General features: G+C 52.2%; 1 protein-coding gene across 33 annotated transcripts in view; it reads right to left on the reverse strand.

The window, feature by feature from the left end:
* IQSEC1 (IQ motif and Sec7 domain ArfGEF 1) overlaps positions 1 to 25159 on the reverse strand; it is a 388374-nt gene that overhangs the window by 59392 nt on the left and 303823 nt on the right. For 4 of the 33 annotated variants that reach the window (XM_074033022.1, XM_065539024.1, XM_074033030.1 and 1 more), the window contains exon 1: positions 12152 to 12453. The exons of 25 other annotated variants lie outside the window; for them this stretch is intronic. In XM_074033022.1, coding sequence (XP_073889123.1) covers positions 12152 to 12216 — 65 coding nt within the window. In that variant the 5' untranslated portion in view covers positions 12217 to 12453. Of the gene's footprint in view, positions 1 to 12063; positions 12454 to 25159 lie in introns of those variants that run through there. 4 more of the 33 variants (XM_065539018.1, XM_065539019.1, XM_065539020.2 and 1 more) reach the window with 1 other exon arrangement.

Here is a 25159-nt window from a genome sequence, read left to right on the forward strand (position 1 = left end):
GAGACACCAAACGACTATGGAAACTGTGAGTTTCTCCACCGTACAGACACATGCTCACTGCGCTGAAAACACTGTCCCACAGGCCTCAAGTCACCAAGGAACCTGGAACACTGAGATCAGCTCCACCCCTTGAGGACGCCCTGGGCTCAGCTCTCTGTGTGCTGCTTCTGCCCTGTGCGCGCCCCACCCTCCCACAGTCCCGGGAGGCCTGCTGGGCTGGCCTGGGCACTGGCGGGGCCTCAGAAAGGAAGCAGGGGGCAGACTGGCTCCACAGGCTGGCAACCTGCACTTTCACTTGGGCCGAGAGCCAGCTGGCAGGGGGGCTGTGAGGCTCTGGACTGGGGGCCGATACAAACACCCTATAATCAGTCCCAGCCAGGGCCTCTGCCTGGTGAGGTGTCACCACTACAGGCATCACTATCAGTGCCACAGAGGGGCCCCAACCCAGGGCAACAGGCCTAAAACAGGAAAAGTCATCCCCTAACGCCAATCCTGCAGCCAACCCCAGGACAGGCAGCCTTTAAAGAGAGGGGCTGGGCAAAGCCCTTTATTCTCTCGAGTGCCACCTGGGCCAGGGCCAAGGTGAGGGACCCTTGGCCTCGCCCCTGGGAGAGTTGGTCAGGAGACCTAGCACCTGCCCGGCTGCTCTCCATAAGGAGACCTCGGACTGCACAGAGCTCTCTGGAAGACAGATTCTGTGTGGGGGGTTCACAAGGTCTCCAATACTGGCAGCCCCTGGCCCAACTTGATCCACAAAACATGCTCTCTGTGGCCCAGTGTTTCAAAAACTAGAATGAATCACTAACATTTCAGCATCTTAAGATTTTATATGAAAATCTAAGTTTCTGACTCATCTTGGGGACCTGGCCACCCTGGGCCCATATTCCCACTTGATAACAGTCAGATGAAGCGAGGTGGCAGCCGCATCCATCAGACAGCACATGTTCCGTCACCACCACAGTCCCCACCACTGCCACAGTCCCCACCACTCCCTATCGCCCACGCATACCTGGGTCACCACTTCTCTTCCTGCCTGCTGGCAGCATCCACGTTTGCCTATGATGCTTAGACAGGACCAAAATTCTAGGCCCAACGCAAAGAAAAGAACTAGGATCTACAGCCTGGGATCAGTTGTTCCCAAGAAACCTAATTTAGAACACCAATTCCCGAGAGGCAGGGTTCAAGAACTCCCACAGCTCTGCATGGCCGGTGGGAACACCAAGGCCTTCTGCTCCACTGGGTCCTGTGAGTGTGTGGTTTTTACAAGGCTCTAGCAAATTAACATCATCACAGTGACCACAATCCACAATCCCATGGTCATCATAACCACCAAGCCTCAATTCACCAGATGCCCTCGTTCCTAAGTTTCATAGGGTTAGGATATAATTTTCAAAGTCATCTGATACCTGGTGTTTATTCCAAAACTGGACTCTAAGAGGATGTCCTGAGGTTCAAATTCAAGCTGTCCCCACCCTCGGCAGCCCCCTCCGTCCACCTGTGAGAATGCCAACCTGAGTTTGGAGGAATGCTCAACGGCTCCAGAAGCGTTCCTGGGGAGCGTGGTGGGGAGCTCTAGGTGCAATCGGGAGACCAGGTCTCTCTACAGCTCCCCCACTTCCAGGCTGAGTGGTCCCAGGCAAGGGACCTCCACTCTCTGGGCTTCTGTTGTCTCATCTGCACAATGGGCATCACTCCTGCCCTGCTTGCCCAACAGGAGCGTGGGAATTGAGGGAAGACACACTTTGTCAACTGTAAATCCCACGTGGAGCTGTTTCTGTTCTGTGCCATCAGCCAGAGAGGAAGGCTCAATCCCCTCAACTCCTCAAGTCTTGGCTGGGCTTGTCCAGGTCAGAGAAAGAGGGACATCAGGAGAAGTATTCCCCAGTCCAGCGCCAAATTAAGCCCTGCAGGATCAGGAAACCAGATACGTCCATCTCTGTGCCTGCGTAGAGGGCTTTATGCTTCCAAAGGCCTCCTTCCTTCCACTCTGCCACAGCTTACCTGGTCTCAAGATACAAAGTTTACAAGACTGCTTCCCTTGCCATGACCTCATCTGCATGGCCTCACCCTCTCCCCTTCTTCCTTTAGTTTCTTCATTAACCATTCCTATAGCCTGCACTCTGCCAGATGCTTGCCCCTGGCTAAGGAGGGTGGTTCTTGTTGGTTCTGAGTGCACAGAGATGACCAGAAGCTTCCAACCCCTGGGCTCACTCAGAAAGATTTTTCAGAATATACACACATACAGAGCCAAAAATCTTCCTGGCTGAGCCAAATTAAATACAGAGGCCTCTAGTTATTTCCATACACACCAAATGGACTTAAATAAAGCAGTTCTCTGTGGCAGGCTCCAGCACACAGAGCTAGGCTGGGCCCCAGGGACGCTCCGGGAGAGCCAGGCTGGAGGCACAGGCTGGGGGCACAGGCTGGGGAGGCTAGCTCTGGACAGGGTGTGGGCAGAAAGAAGGAGACAGATGCCCATCGCGCAGAAGATGGCCCACCCTGCCAGCCAGGGCCTGCGCTGTGGCCATCTTGGCCCAGACAATCTTGGTCTTTTTTAGGTGCACAGCAAAACTGAAAGGAAAGTATGGCGTTCTCATGTACCCACTGCCCCAAGGCAGGCACAGCCGCTATCAACATCCACACTGGAGTGGCACATTGTTACAGTCCATGAACTACAGTGACACATCATCATCACCAAGGTCCACAGTCTACATTCGGCTTCACGCTTGGTGTTGTAAACAGCAACCTTTTGAAGTAGGTACTATATCATCTTCCCATTTTGTGGATGAAGAAACTGAGGCACAGAGAAGTGATGTAATTTACCCAAGGCCATGTGACTCACACAGGACGTGAGGAGGGGCGAGGCTGGCTGGGCCACTTCCCTGCCTGTCACGCTCTTCCCTCTGCAGGGCCAGTCCACCACCCTGTCTGCCCATTGAACTCCCCTTGCCCTTGCAGGACCTGGTGCAGGTGCTGCCCAGACCTGCAGCACAGCAGCTGCCAGGCCCCATGGCAAGTCAGCGATCTGCCCACAGCACCCAGTGCAGGGGCACAGAAAGGGTCTTGGGGACAAATGAAGGCTGGGGGTAGGAAACACTATCCCACTCAGCTTCCCCACCTACAACATTGGCACACAGAGCTCTTCCCTGGCAACTGTCTGGTACCCAGCAGGCAGGAGCTGTGTGGCCCTGGGCAAATGACTTGGCCTCTCTGTGTCTGTTTCTCAGTCATAAAATGGGAGTATTGTTCACCCAGCAGGGCTGCTGTGAGGGCCATATGATAACACACACACAAATCCTCAGCCTGGGGCCTGTCACCCAGGAAATGCACAGAGTAGCTGCTGCCACTGTCACGATTTAGGGCTGTTACCACTTTGCTACACTGCATAGTGCCATGGGGGCTAGAGGGAGGTGAGCAGGCCAAAGAGGAAGAGGTCTGAAGGAACGCAGACCATCTGACTCCACACTAGCACCCATACCTGGGGAGCACGAGGGGCGCCTGGCTGGGATGTGGCCGTGCCTAGGGTGTGACTTTGGCTTGTTTTTAACTAAGCTGTGTTGGGGGTGCTGTATGTACGAAGCACTGTGCTAGGAGCTAGGGTAGCAACCACACATTCATACTGAGGGCAGTGGCTGAAATGTGTCAGCCCTTGCCTCTAAGCCCAGCAGTAATGTGGGGTGGCACGGCACCCAGTGATGATGACAAAGGCGAGTAAAGGTGACGGGAGGTGTCCAGGATGACTTTGGAATTCTAAGTGAAGCCCAAGAGGATCAGATGAAGTCATGGAAGAGAAGCCAATTTGGGGAGAGGGAGATAATACGTGTCCCTTTGGAACTTACAGATTTACAGGTGCCCATGAGACCCCTCGAGAGGGTTGCTGGGTGGGCGGCAGGATGTCAGGGCCTGGGCTGGAGCCAGATCAGAAACCCCAGGAAGGAAGAGACTGCGTGAAGTGGAAAAGGAAAGAGGGCTGGGCAGAGGCCCAGGGACCCCCAGTGCTGAATGGCCACCCAGGGGCCCAGCAAGATGAGGGGCTGACGGGTCTGGGAGGGCGGCAGGGGCCGCAGCCTGGCTATACCATCTGGCAAGGGGAAAGCCAGGGCAACAGGGAGACCCTGTGGAGCTTGAAGCTGAGAGCCACAATACCACCCAGGGGACCCCCGATCCGATGAGAGAGGCTGAGAGCCCATTCCACGCCCTGCCTTCCAGGGGTCCTAGGGAGACGGAAGAGAAGCGAGTTCTCCTACCCTGACCCAGGAAGGCCCTGTCTGATGGAGGAGTCATGGGCCTAGCCTATTCCAGTCACTTCCAGACACAGGGCATCCCAAATGGGTCAGAAGCTACTTGGTCACCAGGCTGGGAAATTGTTTCAAGCTCAGAGTTCCCGAGATGGACCAACACAGCTAAGGGCTGTTCAAGGGACACTGTGGCCTGCCCTAGGCACCCGCCCCAGTGATACAACTTTTCCAAAGCTAGAAATGAGGCCAACCATGAGACAGGTCCTTGATATAAAATCAACAAAATGTCTGGGATTAAAACTAATCTAGGGCAATGAAATAAAACTGCACATAGGGATCATTATACCATTCTACTTTTGTACGCTGCAAATTTTACATAACAAAAAGCTAAAAATAACGCTAAGACTCTGCTATCACATCAAGGCCCATTATTTTCTTGGGCCATTTTGCCATTTTTACTAAGCACAAACAAAAAACACTCAAACCCTGCTCATTTAAATGACGGCTCTGAGCTCTGAGAACAGTCAATGAATGGCCCAGAGGGAACAGAGAATTCACGTTTCTGCGACAGCACCTCCCCCTCCCCTAGCAGCAGAGGAAAGAGCTGCTTCCCCAAACACTTCCTCTCCACCCCACCCTCACCCCACGGGAATAGCAGCGCTGCAATGGTAATAATGATGACGGCTGGGGAGAATAGCAGTGCAGTGGGTAGGGGTCATCACAGCAGCTGGCGTTTACTGAACACCTACTAGGTGCCTGGCGCTACTCCAGCCCCTCTCCCCCATCATCTTGGGTGGACAGTTGTCCTGATCCTGCCAAGGAATCTGAGGGTGGTTCTTAGCCCAGATGACTTCCTGGGGCTGGTGAACATGTTTTTGAGATTGCAGGCACCGGGCGGCGCTTCCAACGATTCTCCTTCCACTCTGCTGATGGTAGTGCACCTCTGTAGCCATCCATGGTGGATGCTCAGGGAACCCAATGCTGCCACTGGGGTGCGCACAGCTGGGGCCTGCAGGTTTTGTCTCTCTGGCTCCTCCTTGGCCCCCAGCTCCTCTCTGCCTCTGCCTCAGGCTCCATTCTAACATGCTGCTCCCCAGCAACGTCAGGGAGGGGAAAGAGGCTCCATACATTAACTAGAGGACCAGCTCTACATTCTGCAGAGCTTGAATTCGTCATTTTCATTTTCTAGCCTGTTTCCTCATCTGTCAAATGAGAATAATGTCATGATTTCACAAGGTTCTTGGTTCTAATCAGACAGGTATGTGTGAAGTTCAAAGGCCATTCAAATGCCAGTATCACCATTTTCATTCTGTAGCCTGTTCCAGCCCCAGTCTCAATCCTGTGCCAACTTCAGACCCACCAAAAACAGTTAAGGCTTTGCCCAAACCCAGCTGACTTCCTTTCCCCTTCCTGTCAGCACGCATGGTCACCTGTTTTGTGTGTGTGCTACCCACACTGCCTCTCCCTCCATTGTTCTCATTTGACAGACAAGAAGGCAGCAGCTTGCAGTGGGGACCAGCTTGCCCTGGCCACACATCCAGGAAGGGGCACAAATGGAATCCAAGTTTTTCCAGCTCCAAATGCCACCTCTGCCCACTGCAGCAAGCTGCCTCCCCTCCCAGGCAGACAGACCAGCTAGAGAGGACTGAGCAGCAGAACCAAGGACTGGAGGCCACTGCCCCTGAGGTCAGGCTCTGGAGCTCTGGGCCTTATTAGGCTCCAGAAGCAGCCCCAGGTACCACCAGGAAGCCAGACCTGCCCAAAGCCTCAGAAGTTTAGCATAGGCCACCAGGTGAAGGCTCCAGAGGTGCCACAGCTCTGCTCCATCTGACACAGGGCTGGGGGCCTCTACCTTGATGTCCGTACACCTCAGGGTGTCTCTCACACATGGTGCAGGCCATTTGCCCATCCTGTCTAAAGAAATCTTCATCCCAGCCCAACGGCAAGCTGCCTTACTTTGCAATTTCCCCAATCCACAGGCAAAGTGATTTTCTTAATACCCTTAACCATCCACTTGTTTGTGGGCTGTTTGGACAGCACGCTACAAGCACATGCTAAAGTCCATGGGCTTAGTCACTTCTTACTGTGTATGCCATCTGTCACACCACCAGCAGCCTGCAGTCCTTTAGCCCTTTAACTTCTTCCCCTCACCACTATCTCTCTGCACCCCTCTCTTTTAACCCTGGTCTTGTCTGTGGCCAAAAAGATGAATAATCCACTCCCATCTAGGAACACATCTCCCCAAACAAGTAACATGGTCCAATTCCACACAGTCAAACTTCTTAGGCCTAAAACAGCAGCTAAAAGATACCATTTATCTGGTGTTGACCATGCAGTTTAAGCACTTACATGGATTCATTCATTGAATCCTTACAACAACTCCATGGCCTCCTCCTGTCATCCATCTTTTACCAATGGGGAAACTGAGGCGCAGAAAGGCTAAGGAAGGTGCCCAAGATCATAGGGACAATGAGGAGCAGAGCTGGCGTTAGAGTTGGAGTTAGAGTTATGGGTAGTCTGACTACAGAATCTGCCTCCCTAACCATTGGGCTAAACATCCTGCATCTGCAAATGACTACAAGGATCAAGAGGCTCATTCTCATAGATGTGGAAACTGAGGCCCAGGGAGGGATGGGATGAGATGGGTGACTGATGCCAGGGCTCTGGGGAGGGGGACAACCAACGGCCAATCAGGGCCAGTTCTGGACAGGTCTTTCTGAAAGGCTTCCTCTCTCAGGATGGGAGACCTTTGAGCTTAGGGTCAGCCAGAATAAAGACAACAATGATTACAACTAACATCTACCGGGCCCTTGCTATGTTACTATGAGACACCATTTAAATGCTTTGCATGTATCCATGCACTTCATGATTATACCACCTACCCTCCCAGCCAGAAATAGAAAAGCAAACACCACTGACTTCTGTAAATGGCATCAGGGAGAAAGTATTCATGTTGGCAGACAGACTCTGATCCGGTCTGGGCAGCAGGGGATTTTGGGAGAACCCTTCCAGTTTGTGTGAATGAGGAGGCCTCCTCCCAGCTGCGGACTCGTTCCAATTTTTCCAGTTTATTAATGATCCCTTTCCCCTCCCGTGGGATCAAGTTCAGCACCCACACACTTGCGTGTCCTCCAATGATTCAAAAGCCCTAGCCTTGGGTTTCCTCATCATGCAGAAGCCTGTCATGTTGGCATGGGTCCCTCAGTGAGTCAGGGGACAGTGAGTTTTAGTCCTCAGGACCCTGCTCCAAGCAGAGTCTTGGCCTGGGGCTGCGCACAGCACACAAGCATGCTACCCTGAAGAGCCTGCAAGTGCAAAGGACACTGTCCCAGAATCCTGCCAGAGAGTCTGGGGATGCAGCTCTTGGGTTCTGTGGGGAAAGAGACAAGATTCCAGGAAGGCCCGGTGAGTGGTCATCAACTAGCTTGTGGACTGAGACATTTGGGAACATGTTGGGAATCCTGATGCCTGGGGATACCGGACACCTGTTGTGGCAGTATAGGGAAGAAGCAAAAGGCTCCATTCATGATGGTGACATATTTTGCCAAAGATTATTTAATCCCAGAAGAAGCAGAGCCTGGCCATGAAGTACACAGACCCTGAAGCCAAGCAGGCCGAGTTCACATGCTAACTCTTGCACTCTAGCAGCTTTAGCACTAAATGGCAACTGCTGCTATTATCATTATTACTGAGCTTTGAACAAAGAGGAAAAAACAAATGCAGTCACAGTGTCTCATCTTTACAAACAGGGAGGGGACTCTTGCTATGGGTCTCCATGGGGACCTTAAGTTCAAATCAAACTGTCACCATGTCAGGAAACTGCAAACCGAGGAGATAAAACGGAAAGAATGGGCCTTTCCTCCAAGGAGCAGCAAAGCTGCAGGTACCTATGAACAAGGCAAAAAAAAAAAAATTCAAGTCAGAGCAGCTGGGACCCCAAGAAGGACAACTTCACAAAAAGCCACACAGACTCTAGAAATCAGTCTTCAACCTCACAAATCAGCCAAAAAGAAAACTGTGAGGAATTATTTTAACTCAGCAACGATTTCACAAAAGGGAAAAGGTGGTAATACTGATGATGGTGATGATAGCTACCATTTGTTGGGGATCTATCTGTATGCATCAGTCACCAGGCAAAGCTGCACATCCCCGCACCCTCCCCAGGGGGTTTGTTTTGGCTCCATTTCATGGATGAGAAAACTAAGACTCAGAGATGGGAGGCAACATATCTGAGGCCACACAGCTAGGAAGAGGTGGAGTCAGGGTTTTGCGTGATCCCCAAGTCCTGTGCTCTGTGATGTACCATTTCACACCGCTAACCTCAGTGCTACTACATCTAGCCCAGGGCCTGGTACAAAGTCAGTGCTCAGTACATGTTTGTGTATATAAAGGAACACAGGAAAGTGAAAAGCTATGTGTCCCCTGGGTCATACACATCTCTCCAGAGAACAACGCACTCCTCCAAGCCCAAGAGAGCATGTGTGCACTTGTTAACACCTGCATTTATGGATGCTTTCATTCACTGACAACTGGCTATGTCCGCCATGGGGCCAGGCGCTGTGCGAGGCAGGCATCGGGGTACTAGCCACAGGGCCAGGCCTCGGAGGGACACTTGCCAAATTCGGGGTACAGCCACGGCAGCCAGGATAGTGGCAGGTCCAGGTGGCACCACGCCATATTTCCACCATAAATGCCATCAACTTTGTCTCTGCAGCAGCTCACACAGTGGGAGCAGCCAGATTCTCTAAGGCCATGCCAATTAATTCTTCAAGAGCCTTAATGGCCTCTAAACTCATTACAATTTGCTTTTGAGGACAAAGGATAAATCACATTCAACAGCCTTTGAGCACATCCCCCTACACACACACACACACACACACACACACACGCATACGCTTCCACAGACCTCTCCTAAGGCCTCCGGTGGTGTTCAAGCCCATCTGGGCTGTGCATCATCTTGCCCCTGTGCTTACTGGGCGGATATTCCACAAGTCATCAAAATTCAAAGGAAATTTACAAAACAGGAAGAAAGAAAATCCAGCGGGTCATTGGTGCTTGGGAAGAGCAGAGTGCTGACTTGGACAAACATGGCATTTGACTGGAGTCCTCAGGATGGCCAGCTGTGCAGTGGCCTTCAGACACCCACATTCTCAGAGCACTCCATGAAGCAGTGTTATCATTCCCTTTCACAGAAGGGGAAACAGGATTGAAGGGATGCGGTAACTTGCATACACTCACGAAACTGAGCTGAGACTTGAAACAAAATCTGTTTGCTTCCCCAGGCCCTTCTTTCCTTAAGTCTCAAGCTGCCCTGGATTCCAGATTCTCCAGGCAAACCAAGATTCCACAGTCTGCAGAGTTCAGACAGATAAAACCATATGCACACACATGTACACACACATATACTGAGCTCCTGCAGCCCTGGGTACCCTGTCCAATCCTGTCCAGAAACATCTATTTGCCCAGTTGTCACACTGTTTGACTATGCAGCTGTCAGTCCTGTCCGTTTTTGAACTGAAGCTGTGTAAATATTAGTGCAACCAGTTCATAGTCCGACTTCCTTGAGTGAAGGCCTGAAAATCCCAGGGCCTCCAGAGGCCTCCATCACAACATTAGGGTTCTCCTGTAGGCTCCCCATGTGATACTCTGGCCCAGTCACTGGGTTCTCTTAGTGTGTGTACCCTTAAAAAAAACGAGGGTAAGAAGAGTCCTATGTTGTCACAAGGCTCCAACAGCAAAGCATCAAAGTGCCACACATGCTTTTGGAAAGAAGCCTGTATTTGTAGAGTGGTGCATGGTGGCATAGCTGGACTTGAGAGTGGTTATCTTGGGCCTGTTACAGACTGGGGGGGGTCCCCTGAGGTTTCTGGACCATGCTGCATCCCATCTGGGTTTAGAGAGGGGGATATGGCCAGCCCAAGGAGCATCCAGCTCTGCCTCCACAGGCCAGGGACTGGGCTGATTTCCTCTAACCCTCCCCCAAGCTTCCCATGGAACCACATACCAGGTGCTCCAGAGCAAATGGGACCCACCTGCTCTGAGGCTGATGCGTGAACTGTGGGCTATACCCAAGCGAGGCTTCTCAACCTCCAAGACCTCTGGCTCATGTTCTGAGGCTGGGGGAGCAGCTGTTCATTACCAACCCAGACCACAGAAGGATCCAAGCAGGCTTCCCTGCAGCTGGAAGATTGAGATGAGATACCCGGAGGGACTTCTAATGAGAAGGGATGTGGGACGGAGAAGTATGCAAGAGAGGTGGCTGGACATGCCAACTGGAATGGTGATACTGAAAAGGTCCTAATGGAGGGGCAGAAAAACCCCCCAGTTACTTTCAGCTCAGAGGGAGGAGGGAGGTGCAGCCAGGAGAACATGCTAATGGTTTCTTCTTCCCCACTAGACTGCTGGTTCCATGAGGACAAAGACTTCACGTTTTGTTCACTGCTATGTCCTTGGTGCCTAGAGCAGGGACTGGTACATAGCAGGCACTCAATAAACCACAGAGCCTTAGCACTGACAAGACTGAACACTCAGCCTCGATTTGCTCTCCTGCAATTGAGGATGCTGGTACCACAAGGATAAAAAGCAATTGCAATACCGGGTGGGACAGCTGATGGGCTATGAAGGCCATGGGTGTGTGTGGGATATGAATAACATGACCCCCATGTCCAGACTGCTGTCACTGATTCCAGACAGATGGTCCTGCAGCTGCAGCGTGCCTGGCCTCCACCCCAGATGCAAGGAGCAATGGGTCCTTGGGAAGCCCTACAACCCCACTTGGAGCGTCAAACCCAGAGCCCCAGGCCTCTGGGGTGAGGAAGGGGCAGAGGGGGACATACGCATGTTCTCAGTGCAACTGCTAGGCATGCGCTGCACAGTTTTTGAACGAAAGATCAAACAGTTCCAGGTGGGCTTCCTCCAGAGGGGGCCTGATATACGCCAAGTCAGCTTGTCAACAAACCCCCTTAGCCCCACCCCCCTGCTCCTCAGAAGGGCCTGCAGATAGCTCAGGGGGCAGCTGTGCTGGCCACTGGAGAGAGGAAATCAATATTCCCAGCACATACACGCACACTCTCTTTCTCCCTTTCTCTCCATAAACATGGGCCCTTGGAAGCTCAGACAGCCGCCCACAGGCCCTGAAGTAGAAAAGGGTTGGCCCCTCTGACACACCAGACTCCATCCCTGACCACACCAGGTGCACACTCATCACCACATAAACAAAGCCCCTCACATCCACACTCTGCCACAAACAGCAGCCACACACCCCAGTGCACCCCCAAGTGGCCCTGCCAGGCGCACAGTACCCAACAAAAGCTGCTGGCACACCTGGGACGCCTGTTTGTTCAGGGTCATCCACCCTCACACACACTCGGGGTCTTGCAGACAGGACAGACACATCAATCCAGACACAGGCCCAATGTCTGGAATAGACAGGCCTGCAAGAGGCCTCCCTGGCAGCCCCTGCCCTGCCTGCAGTTTGAAACAGGCACAGACCCGCTGGGCACCCTCCCACCAACTCTCCTCTGCTCCCCCTCCTGCCCCTCACCTCACACCCACACCGAGTCCCACTGCTTCCCTCTCAGCCCCACAAACTCAAACTCACCCCCACACCAACTTGCACTCCAAAAGGCCCTCGATCGCACACACACTCCCATCCTGAGACCCTCCCAGGACACACAGCGCTCCTGTCCCAAGGGCGCGTCTCTCTCTCCCACGCACAAACTCGGGTCCTGTTTGCTGGTCTCCCACCCAAACCCAGTCTCGCGGACGCACCCCGCCCCGCAGGCAGCTTTCTCTCGTACGCCGGGCGCCCGGTCCCGACGGTCACCTGCACTCCCGCACACGCGTCCCCACAGCCTCCGCCAGTCCACCGCTCAGCACCCGGGAAGGCCGCTCGACCCGCGCCGCGCCCTCACCCGCTGTCAAGCTCCAGCTCCAGAAGGGACTGGGTCCTCTCCGAGTTGCAGTGCAGGCACCACATGGCAGTCGCAGCGGGAGCGGGCCGGGCCAGGAGCCGGGACCCAGGCCCAGCTGAGGCCGCCGACTCCCGCCAGCGAGCCGCCGGATCCCGGGGCCGACACCCGGCCACCCGGAGACCTGACCACCCGCCACGCGACCACGTCGGGGCTCCTGGCCCAGTGTCCGCCGGCTCCCGCGGCTCCGGCCCTGAGTCCGAACCCCAGGCCAGCCAAGCCCGCCCCTCCGCCGCCGCCCGCTTGGCGCAGCGCGAGGCCGGGCCGGAGGAATGTGGCCCTGAAGTGGGCGGGGCCGGGAGGGGGCGGGGCCGGAGGGCGAGCTGGGGGCGGGGCTGCGCACAGGGGCGGGACCGCACGGAGCGTGTGGGGAAGGGAGCGCAGGAGGCGTGGTCACACGGAGCCGAGGCAGGAGCATAGGGGGAGGGGGGTCAGGGGCGGGGCTACAGCCAGGGGCGGGGCCGAGCCGAGGCGCCGGGTGGCGAGCGCAAGGGCGGAGTCCCAGACACTGCATCCAGGTCCCAGGGCGCGAAGCCTCTGGTCTGGTAGGAAGGCTCTGCGCAGCCCCTTCAACACTGGCGCCTCCCGGGAGCCATGTCTCTCTCCCCAGCGTGTAACCACAACAAATACAAAGCTCCAAACCCCCAAACAGAGCCTACTCTGCTGATGCCCACTCAACCTCTGCCTATCTTGATTTTGCCTTCAGTTTAATAAAACCCGGACTTCGCTCGCCTGGACCGAACCGTGTGGTTCTGGGGCTCTGATGCGCCCCAAAGAAGGGAATGGGCCCTATCCTGAGGTTGGTACCACCCTTTTGGCGGCTTTTTGGGGAGGATCTAATGGAAAATTGCTTCTTTCTCCCTAAGCCCACCCAGCCCCCTGCCCTTTCTCCACCCAGAGACACCCTTCAAGCACCTATGACAAGCTTAAAGTAATAGTAATTAGCACTTTAGAGTTCTTTAGTGATAGCTGGCCTTCAAGGCAACACTGTGAAGTAGGTGGAGTTACCCCGGCCCCATTTTACCAATGAGTAAACTGAGGCTCAGCTTAACTGGGCCAACTCAGAGAGGGCTTCCCTCACCCTGTCCTCCTCTCCCAGGCTCTTCCTACTATGAGCGCTCACGGCTTGCAGTCCTCCATTTGTACGTTTACTTCTTTACTATCTGTCCTTGGGCTCCATGAAGGCAGGTACAGTGCTCAGCGCCCACACTTGTGGAATGCCTAGACGTGGTTGGGAGACAATAAGCAGATATGGAACAATCAAAACCCCGCCTGTCCTGGGCCACCCACCTACAAGTCCATCCCCTGGAGGGCCAGGCAGCTGGCGGGCCTGCGGGAGTCAGGAAGCTGCAAGAAGCCATCAATGCAGGGTCATTGTCTTGTGCCCTTCTGAATCTTTCATTTGGAGGCGGACAGTGAAGGAAGGGGGCTGAGGTGGCCCATCTTGCCGCAGAGGGCAACCCCTAAAAATAGTTTAGAGCACCTGGGTTCCCAGGCAAGAGGCTGAGCAGGAGCCCAGTGCCCCTTAAGCCAGTTAGAGCACCTGGGTTCCGAGGCAAGAGGCTGAGCAGGAACCCAGTGCCCCTTCATTGCCCATCTCCACATTCCCCTTCTCAGCTTCCCATGTTTTCTTTGCTCTGTTAAAAATAAATGAAGACACAGAATCGGGGGAAATATTTGCAAATCATGTACCTGATAAGGGTCTAGTGTCCACAGTATATAAAGAACTCTTACAATTCAAAAGTAACAAGGCAAATAAGCCAATTTAAAAACAGGCAAGGTGTCTGAATAGATATTTCTCCAAAGACAATCTACAAGTGGCCAATAAGCACATGAAAAGATGCTCTCAACCTCACTCATCTTTAGGGAACTGTAAATCAAGACCGCAATACAACCTCACACTCACAAGGAAGGCTATAATAAAAAAGATGGACAAAAGTACCTATACATAGAGGGCTCTGGAAAGAGAAGAACACTAGGCTGCACTGCTCAAAGACCACAGCCACATCTGGCATCTGTCGTAGTTAGGGCAGGGGTAGGGAGCTGGGAGAGGATAGGGTAGAAATGACCCAGTTGAGGGCAGAGGCAGCAGAAAACTCCCACCCCTGTCTGAAGTGCTCTCTAAAAATAGACTGCAATAAATGGAGCCAAAAGAATTCCCCCAGCCCAGCTGCTGGAGCACTCTGGACACAGGCTTTGACAGCCTCACCATCCGGATTGTCCAAGAATTTCAGGCACTTCTCCAGGCCCAGGGCCCTGCCGCCCAGCAGGATGGTCTTGGGGACATTGTCTCGGCTGGGATTTAGAAGGGGATTGAATTTCCCTGTTAGGATTTGGAATACCAGATGATGGACTCTCTGGAAACCAAATGCATCTTGATTCTCTTGTTTTATCTTTCTGCAAAGTGTGCCTCTTGCTCCTGCTCTGCTAACTGCCTTGCAGATTAATAATTTAGGGAACTGTGAGCAGAAGCAAGAAAAGTTCCAGCCTAGAGAGGCAGAGAAGGCCAATTTTTCTGCAGAAATGACCAGACTGGTCAGAATCCTTGCATGTACCATTAGGACAAATTGCTTAGCTTTCTGAGTCTCCGTTTCTGCAACTGTAAAGAGTGGCTCAGCGGCCACCTCTACCCCAGCTAATTCACCTTGCTGTTTAATTTAATTTAGCAAGCATTAATTAGTACTTACTCTGAGGCCTCAGTGGGGAAACACTGCTGTGACAAGTATTCCTCAGTATGGTGTCATGACAGTGGAGGAAAGAGCCTGTAATTCTGCCCCAGGAGAGGCTCTAATGGGGGGACATTTTGGGTTGGACCTTGAGGGATGAATAGGGTCCCACGTATGGGGTCAAAGGATGCAAAAAGTCATGGAAATGTTTAGTTCCACTGTATCAACCCAGGTTTTAGTCCTGAGCTGCTTGCCTTGGCCCATTTCACATGCTACAACCCGACTTTATCTCTATGCTACCTGGCTTCTGACAGCCTCCAGTCTTTCCACAGCCTCCCTGCCTTCCTCCAGCTGGACGTGTGGCACTCTCCCAAAGCCCAGCCTTTGCAGCCCCTCTCTCCAAGTTGTCAGGATCAAGCCCAGCCTCTCTGCACAGCCAGCCTCGTGGCCTGTGTAGCCTGGTTCATCTCTCCAGCCCTTACCTCTCCTCCTGCCCACTCTATGCCTGCCACACCTCCAGCAATACTAAGCTTCTTTCAGTTCCCCACACTCCCCACTGTGCCTGGCTCAGAGCTAGGACCTTGGTTTTCAGCTTCCTATGTCACTGCTCCCAGAAAGACACCCATGACCAGTCCCTAGTCCAAGTCAGAAACTCCTCTTACATGGCATCAGGTTACACCGCACCTGCTCGCTTATACCAGTGAGCTGTATTCCAACTGCTAAGGCTGGTTCTATGTCCTTCCCTGCAGCAGCCCCTGTGCCGACAGTGGAGCCTGGTACACAGAAGGTCTTCAACAGCTGAATACACCAAAGGTTGGTAAACTATGGCCTGAGAGCCAAGTCCAGCCTGCTGCCTGTTTTTTAAAAATAAAGGTTTATTGGAACAGAGCCATGCTCATCCACTTATGTATTGTCAATGGATTCTTCGGGACTATGATGATGAAGTTAAACAGTTACAACAGAGACGCATGACCTGCAAAACATACAATATTATGCAGCCCTTCTCTGAAATAAATGAAGCTCTCCTGAGGGAGTCTTACATTGGCTCCAACTACCCTGGCAAACCCCCTGCGTGTTCAGCCAGACACCCCGTGCAAGAGCAGAATCCAAACATCATGGGGGAAGACAGTGATTGAAATGATAGGGCTGGGCCAGATGATCCTCAGACGTGATGGCCACAAGATGGGGTGCACTGTTGAGAATGAATCCTACAGCGCCACTTGCCCGTGTGCACACAGACACATAGAGGCATGCCCAAGGATATTAATTATTTGAAAAAGCAGAACTCAGGGGAGGTAACATGCAATGCCTCTCAATGCGGACTGGTTAAGTAAATTGTATTACACTCATCAATGGAGTCCCATGTTAAAAAGATGGCAGCAGCATCTTGCATACTTATAGGAAAAGATCTGAGACACAATACTGTGATAGAAAGTCCAGAAAAACGTGAAGTGTACTTATAAAAGAACACTAGTATGCTTATATAAGATTGTATAATCATAGATTACTTCTTAAAAGAGACCCAAGAGACAGGTACCAGTGCTTGCCTCTGGGAAGGGAAACTGAGAGGTTCCAGAAATTTACAGAGAAGGCCTCTGCACACTAGGCTTCAGATCTAGGTGGGACAGGGGTGGGCAGGAGAATGGAGAACTTTTCACTCTATGAACACTTGAAGTTTTCAAAATTTTAGGCCGAGCATGGTGGCTCACACCTGTAATCCCAACACTTTGGGAGGCTGAGGTAGGTGGATCACCTGAGGTCAGGAGTTTAAGACTAGCCTGGCCAACATGGTGAAACCCTGTCTCTACAAAAATATAAAAATTAGCCAGGCATGGTGGCAGGTGCCTGTAGTCCCAGCTACTCGGGAGGCTGGGGCAGGAGAATTGCTTGAACCCGGGAGGCGGAGGTCGCAGTGAGCCGAGATTGTGCCATTGCATTCCAGCCTGGGAGACAGAGCAAGAATCTGTAACCTCCCCCGCCAAAAAATAATTTTTAAACAAGTGTTTGTTATTTTAAAAAAAGCCAGTTATGGGCCAGGTGTGGTGGCTCACCCAAAGTCAGGAGTTCAAGACCAGCCTGGCCAACATGGTGAAACCCCGTCTCTACTAAAAATACAAAAATTAGCCAGGCATGGTGGCGAGTGCCTGTAATCCTAGCTACTCGGGAGGCTGAGGCAAGAGAATCGCTTGAACACGGGAGGTGGAGGTTGCAGTGAACCGAGATCATGCCACTGCACTCCAGCCTTGGCAACAGGGTGAGACTCCATCTCAAAAAAAAAACGACCAGTTATGGATTGGACTGGAACCAATACAATTTGTGTGTGTGTGCGCGCGCGTGCGCCAGTGAAGCCTGGGCAACATGTCGAAATCCCATCTCTACAAAAACACAGAAAAATTAGCTAGGCATGGTGGCATGTGCCTGTAGTCGCAGCTACTCAGGAGGATCACCTGAGCATAGGAAGGTCAAGGGTGTGGTGAGCCGTGATTGTGCCACTGCATTCCTGCCTGGATGACAGACTGAGATCATGTCGCCAAAAAAAAAAAAAAAAAGCGCCAGTGAAATGAGGAAATCAAGGGACTGAAGGTCTTCTGACAACTTCTAGGAGGCTCTGAAGTCCACCAGAGCTAGTCCACAAAGACCCCAAATGCTTGATGGTACTTAAGCCACCTCTCGGGCTACTTCAGGTTCCTCATCTTTCAAGCAGGTTGTGTCTTACCGACAACCATAAAAATCAGTAAGAGTTGTGCTGTAGCACATTTTGAGCTTCCGCTCACTGTCTGTTCACCACCACTATGTTACCATTCATCTTACGAAATGAGCATTCCCCATCACAGTTAGCATGCTGGGTCTGCGAGGGAGCTCTGTGGCCGCCACTCAGCCCCAATTCCTCATTTTACAGACAGGGAAACTGAGGTCCAGAGAGGTGGAGGGATGTGCCCCAGGAACTATAAACACTGATACTGACCCGAGGCTTCATGCCACACTGGCCACCACAATACAGCACCCAGCCTGGACAATACAGCACCCAGCCTGGACAATACAGCACCCACCTGGACAATACAGCACCCACCTGGACAATACAGCACCCAGCCTGGACAATACAGCACCCACCTGGACAATATAGCACCCAACCTGGACAATACAGCACCCGCCTGGACAATACAGCACCCAGCCTGGACAATACAGCACCCAGCCTGGACAATACAGCACCCACCTGGACAATACAGCACCCAGCCTGGACAATACAGCACCCGCCTGGACAATACAGCACCCGCCTGGACAATACAGCACCCACCTGGACAATACAGTACCCAGCCTGGACAATACAGCACCCAGCCTGGACAATACAGCACCCGCCTGGACAATACAGCACCCAGCCTGGACAATACAGCACCCAGCCTGGACAATACAGCACCCAGCCTGGACAATACAGCACCCAGCCTGGGTGGATAAGTTTTAAGACCACACCATTCTCATCCAAATATGGAATAGAACCTATTCCTATGACTGTTAGATGCAGTAAAAAGCCAGAGACAGCTGCATGGAACACAGCACTCTGTAGAGTGGCACCTCAGGGAAGCCAGTCCATCCCCCCAGAACAGAAATGTTTCCACATAAATAAAGCTGTTCTTATCAAGTGCCAAATTATCTTTAAAATTCCAACCATTTTCCACAGAAACCACTTGTGAATTTGGGACGTGCCATATCTTACTAAACAAAGTAAATGGAATGAACTAGGGATTGCTGGAGGTGAGGCAGGGTTGTCCACCCTGACCTAGGTCTGTGGCCCGGGTTTCCTGCGTGATACTGAACTGCTCAGGCACCACCTGTATTGTCATCTAGCTCCTGCCTGTCTTTCCAGCCTCATTCCCAGCTGTGATCCCTACAACACAGCCACTCCCAGAATGCACCCTGCACTTCCCGGCCCCAGTGCCTTTGTTTATCCTGTTCCTACTTCCTGGGTTGTTGCTCCATCTGATTGGCAATGTCTTATTCAATCTTCAAAGCCCAGTTCAAATGTCTCTTTCTCTTTAAGGCCTCCCCTAATCCCTCTACCCCCAGGCAGAGCAAGAACCCCTTACTTAAGACTGTGGGCACCTTGAAGGTAAGGACCATTGCTCTCCATGCACCTTCCTGGTGGTGGGGCCCAGACACTGCCACTGTGCTGTGTAACTGGCCTGGTTCCAGACAGCTACCATAGCCCTAGGGGAATTCATCCCAACCACAATGGTACTTGGGTTGGCCAAGACCCCAACCATGACTAATTTTAAAGCAGCCTTACCCCACTTACCCTGATGTGATTATTAGGCATTGCATGCCTATATTGAAATATCTCCTGTGACCCATAAATATATACACCTACTGTGCACCCACAAAAATCAAAAATTAAATAAACACAGTGGCCTTAATGGTAAAGTCTGAAGGAGCCACCAAGACCCAGTGCTGCCCACCCATTTTTCAGATGAGGCAGCTGAGGCTCACAGAAGCAGGGAGCACTTCCCCAAGTCACACTGGGACACATCCAAGAACTGGTTATCTGGCTTCCTTTCCCCAGCTCCTTCTGCACTGCTAAGACCTAAGACCCATCGTGGTTTGAGGTGTCAGGAGGCTCTGTTTTCTTGTGGTCTTTAGATGAATAAAAATTAGACGCAGCTGTTATGGTGCCATTAGTTGACAAACGGACTCACACAGGCTGAGGATGCATGGGAAAGACCCTGAGGGAGGGGCTGCAATAAAGAACCACACAGCTAGGACACAGCATCCCACGAAAGGAGAAACGAAACCCAGCATGGGTACAGGTGGCTCTGCCAGGGCTCTGAGGAGCCTGGCACATGACGGGTGCTTGGTGGTTGGTGAGGGTTTTCTTTAGCACACAAAACAGCCAGGAATGGTCACCTCCTCCAAGAAGCCCTCCAAGCCTGGATCCCCAGAGCACTCCATGATTCTAGGTCCTCGGTGACCAGTGCAATCCCTGCCACACAGGGAATGCTGGTCTGTTGTAAACATGAAAGAAGGTGGTGAGAATATGCTTGTCACATCCCTCATCAGTCTGGCTGCTCTTGTGGCCACACCCCATCCCTCCTGGTCTCCCTGCAGAGCCCAGCTAGGTGAGCTGGACTGCTTGTCCCAAATCCAGGGGCAGGGCCTGCAGGGAACAGTCCTGTGGTGTCCGAAGGGCAGCTACTTGAGTTATGGGTCTCTATTCGAGTGGAAGGGAAATGGCCATTTGCCAGCTTTCCCGCAGGATTCAAGGGGCAAGACAACTTCAGGAGGAAATTCCACTGAGCTGCTGCCTCCATCGGTAGAGGACTCTTCCCTAAACTTCCCCCATCACACTGCCATCACCCTTCTCATTCAGGTGCCTGCCAGCCCCCGCCGACAATCAAAAATGCCCCCACTTCAGCCCTTCATACTCATTCCTCCTTCCCTGGTAGGTGGCACAGGGAGCCACAGCAGCACCCTCAGGGAGTGCGGACACTTATGCTGGGTGGGCTTAGACCTCTGGGGCACAGCTCCTGGAACAGGGCTCCAGGCTCCTGCAGGTGTCGCCCGTGAGCTCTCTGTGCCCCAGATGGAAGAGGCAGGCCTGTGGGCAGCAGGCCCAGCAGATATCCCAGCCCCGCCATGTGACCCCACACAGTTACTATGCTTCCCAGGGCCTCAGCATCTTCAGCCTCAAAGTGGGGATGGTGCCACCCTCCTTGCAGGCTCAGTGTGAAGCTTGGCAATGATACCCATGACTGCCTAGCCAGGGCTGGGCACACAGCAGCCCTTCAGAGCCTGCAAGTTCCTCCCCTTGCTTCACTGTGGCCCTGGCACCTTCCACAGGGGCCAAAGTGCAAGAGGAGCCAAGGTGTGCTGAGTGAATAAGCACCCTTTCCAGCCATAGGCTGCGTCCCACAATAGGGATGCTCATGGCTTATGGAGGCTCCACGTTCTGGAGCATGATCTTGAATCTTGGGCAAGTGGTTTGGTCTTCCTAAGCCTCCTTTCCCAACTCTCTGCCTCTTCTTGCCTCTTCCTGCAGCCTCCTCTCACAGGGCACACAGTCTGGGCCAGGCACTTTACAGAAGCACCCACACTTAATCCTCAACAACCTTCCATTTTACAGATACACAGACTCAGAGAGGTTGAATAACTTATGTAAGGCCACACAGCTAGTACCTGGCTGAATCAGGGATTTGAGCCCAGGTTCATTTGGTCTCCAAATCACGAACTTAACCATGAAGCTCCACAGTCCCTCTTCCCCCATATCCAAGGTTCTTATTGAATGCAGGTTCTGTGCTAAATGCACGACAGGTCATCTCATTTAAGGCTCACAATGGAACTCTAAGGTAGGGACTATACTATCCGCCCATCCAGAAAAAGAAACCAAGGCTCAGAAAGGTTAAGGAATTTGTTTAAGGGCAAAGCGCTAATGAGGGATGAGAACCCAGGACTGAGTCCCAGGTTCATTCTTACAACACTATTCCATTTGACCTTCAAGGCCCAGGAGGAAGACCTCTGCAGGGAGAAAGTCTCCGCCTTGGCTGATGTGTGAGTAACCAAAGCAACCTTGGCATCTGCCCCCCAAGGGCCTGCAGAGGCAGACTCCTGGCTCAGCTCCCTTCTTGGCTGTATAGCCTTGGGCATCACTTCTCTGAGCCTCAGTTTCCTCCTCTGTGAAACAGAACTGAATAATAATCCATGTCTCTGAGGTTGCCGAAAAGAATTCAGTGAGCCATCTGGTGCTGGGCCTCAGCGGTGCTCTGCTTACACCCAGCCTGCTCCCTGAACCCCACTCCCAGACCGTACACCACTCCCCACTTCCTTTGCTGCACTCTCCTCCTGGGGTCTGCCCTGGCCCTCTGGAAGGGAGTGACACTAGGGAAAAGCAGGAGGGGGGCAGCAGTGGCCGCCTCAGGAGGGACTCTGCCAGCCCTGCTGAGCGTGCCCTGCTGAGCGTACCCCACAAGTCCAGGCGGGGTCACAGTGGGGGAGTGGTCCTTGCCTTTTCCCCACCTTTTCCCCGGCTGCCTGCGCCTCGCCATTCCTCACTCAAGAAAGCACATCCTCCGGTGGAGCCAACACTTACAGGGCCCCTTGCAGATCCCCCGGGAGCCTGGGACCAGGGCAGAATTGGGTTCTGCAGCTTCTAAGCCCCGCCCTCAGGTCTAGAGTCTGGGAGAGAGACAGACCTCATACGTGAAGAGCTCTAAGACAATACACACATGCTCTGTCACTTCTTCCTTGGGACTTTCCTGAACCTTCATCCACATTCTCTCTGTCTCATCAATTCGTTTTAAAGCCCATCTCACAGTCCATCATTATCTGGCTTAATCACTTGTGTACTCACTGTCACTTCCACCAGAATGTAGCTCTGCAACTTTGTTCATTTGCCACTGTATCCCCTGCCTCTAGACGGTGCCCGGTCTATAGCAGGTGCTCAATAAATGTCTGCTGGACAGGCAAATCACGTTGATCCAGATTCACTCTGGTTTAGGGACCACCCACAGCACTAAGGCAGGTCTCTTTCCCTCTCTCCATGCTCATCCTTGTCTCAATCTCAGCAATGCCCTGCACCCCACCCCTCTTTATACCATACAGAGATTCGGGAAGGGCTGAAAATGGTTTTTCAATATCACTTGATTCTCATCTCTAGTGTGCTAGGGGAGCCCAGTATTTAAAGGAACCCATCAGCTAAAGATTTTATTTAAAAGGAGGCATCAGGCTGGGCACAGCGGCTCACGCCTGTAATCCCGGCACTTTGGGAGGCTGAGGCAGGCAGATTGCTTGAGCCCAGGAGTTAGAGACTAGCCTGGGCAACATGGCGAAACCTCATCTCTACTAAAAATATAAAAAATTAGCCGGGTGTGGTGGCACATGCCTGTGGTCCCATCTACTAGGGAGGTTGGTGGGAGGATCACCTGAGCCCAGGAGTTCAAGGCTGCAGTGAGCCATGACTGCACCACTGCACTCCAGCCTGGGCAACAGTGTAAAATCTTGTCTCAAGGGGAAGGAAAAAAGCGCCATCCCTTTGGCAAAATGAATGGCCATCCTTGATATACTTGGGTTTCTTTCCTGGTAGCTTTACCCAAACTGGGGCTTATCTGCATATGAAAATGGGTGGAGAAACTGAGGGAATCTAGAAAAAAATATAAACAGAAAGCTGCAAGGGCTTGCCCTCCTTCAGAACATCTCACCTGGATGTCACTAGCTTAGACGCTGTGGCAGGGCCGGGGCTGCATTCCTGGTAGCTGTTGGGGAGACAATCTGCTGCCTTTTACATAGTGAGTTCACACCAAAGAACAGCTCCCAAGGGAGTGCAGGGCCTCGGCTGTAATGAATAGATACGTTCATTTATAATAAGTGGTGGGGTCACCTGTTTTGTAAATGGGTGCCATTAAGTGCTCCTAAATCAACAGTGTCTCCTAAGTGAGTTAAATATTCCCTTTTGCAGTCTTCTTTATGTTATTGATTTAAACACCTTCTTTTGTCCCAGTGGACGGAAGACCTGACCCAACTCCACTGATTCAGAATTAATGGAGGCAGGACATGTGTGACGTGTGATTCACTGTTTGAATACATCTGTCGTTGAGAATGTGTGCATTCCTGAATGTGCTCAACAACTTCCCAGCATACCTTCCCACCTACTATGTGTTAGGCACTAAGCATCTCAGAGGCTGCAGATGTGGGCCCTACCCTCAGGAAACTCAGTTGGGTATGGGGAGTGAAAGTAATTCACAATTGGCGTCAGCCATATTCCTGCATGAGTTCATGTAATCCTGACAGCAATTCTACAAGGTGCGGATTGTTTTCTGATTTATCACAGACGCCTTGAAGCCTAGAGAAGGTAAGTAATTTGCCCTAAGACACACAGCCCATGTGTGATGAAGCTGGGATTACAGCCCAGTAGGCCGACACTCAGCCTGTGTTCCTTGCACTCCAACAGTTGTCCTCAAAGTGGGGTCCTAGAAACAGCAGCAGCAGCAGCCTCAGCTGGGAATCATTTGAAATGCAAATTCTCACCCTCCAGATGATTGTAATACCTGCTGCAGTTTAAGAATGTTTGGACAGGGCCAGGCTCGGTGGCTGACGCCTGTAATCCCAGCACTTTGGGAGGCTGAGGTGGGTAGATCACATGGTCAGGAGTTCGAGATAAGCCTGGCCAATATGGTGAAACCCCATCTCTACTGAAAAAACAAAAAACTACAAAAATTAGCCAGGCGTGGGGTGGCACCTGTAATCCCAGCTACTTGGGAGGCTGAGGCAGGAGAATCGCTTGAAACCAGGAGGTGGAGGTTGCAGTAAACAGAGATTGCACCACTGCACTCCAGCCTGGGCGACAGAGTGAGACTCGGTCTCAAAAAAAAAAAAAAAAAATTTTTTTTTCCATAACAGGAAGCCACTAAATGCAGTAATAGGAGCAACCTGGTAGACAGGCAGGAATGACTGCTACCTGGTGGAGTAGGGAAGGCTTCCTGTAGGAGTTGATGCCTCTCTTGGGATTTGCGGCATGAATGGGAATTCACTGGGTGGCCCAGCAGAAGAAAGGCATTGCGGGTACATGAAGTGGCAAGGGCAAAGGCTTGGTGAACTTGGGAAAATATTCCTGTAGTTCTGCATCTACGTGGGGCATGAAGTGTGGGGACGGGTGCGCTGTGAGGCATGAGGCCAGTGGACCGAGCAAAAACTTCATCCTGTGAGCGTGTAAGCAGGAGTGGGAGTGACCTGGGTTTAGTTTCCCAACAACCACATAGCACCTGTATACATATCAATTACTTAACACTCTTCATTCTATCAAGGAAACTTTATATCTGGTCCATAAGTGCAAAGCCAGCCTCACTAAGCGTAAATTGAATTCTCCCATGAAAATAAATCAACAAAAACAAAACGCTGTTATAAACTCCTGCTTTGATCCTGTTATCAGCCCCATCCCTGAGGCTTGCTGTGTCTTGTTTAGAACAGAGATTAGCAAGCACAGAGAATCCACATGACAGGAGGCCGCCAATAAAACAGAAGCATGCTTTTTTACATCCTGATAGGGACCGAGATACAGACATAGCGCTGCATGAAAAAGGTAAGCTGAAGAATGCTGGATTTGGGTTACAGAAAAGGTGGACATGCGCACGCATGCACGTACGCACACACACTCTAAGGTGTCCCTGGACAGCGGTTGTCTCTGGGGAGGGGAACCGGATGTGGAAGGGCGTGACGCACGGCTCACTGTGTACCCTTCTGTATGTTTAACTGTTGAACCATGTGACTGTATTACTCCCTATATAATCAATACATCGCATTAAGC

This window comes from Macaca fascicularis, chromosome 2 (assembly GCF_037993035.2).
Source record: "Macaca fascicularis isolate 582-1 chromosome 2, T2T-MFA8v1.1".
Taxonomy (NCBI): domain Eukaryota; kingdom Metazoa; phylum Chordata; class Mammalia; order Primates; family Cercopithecidae; genus Macaca; species Macaca fascicularis.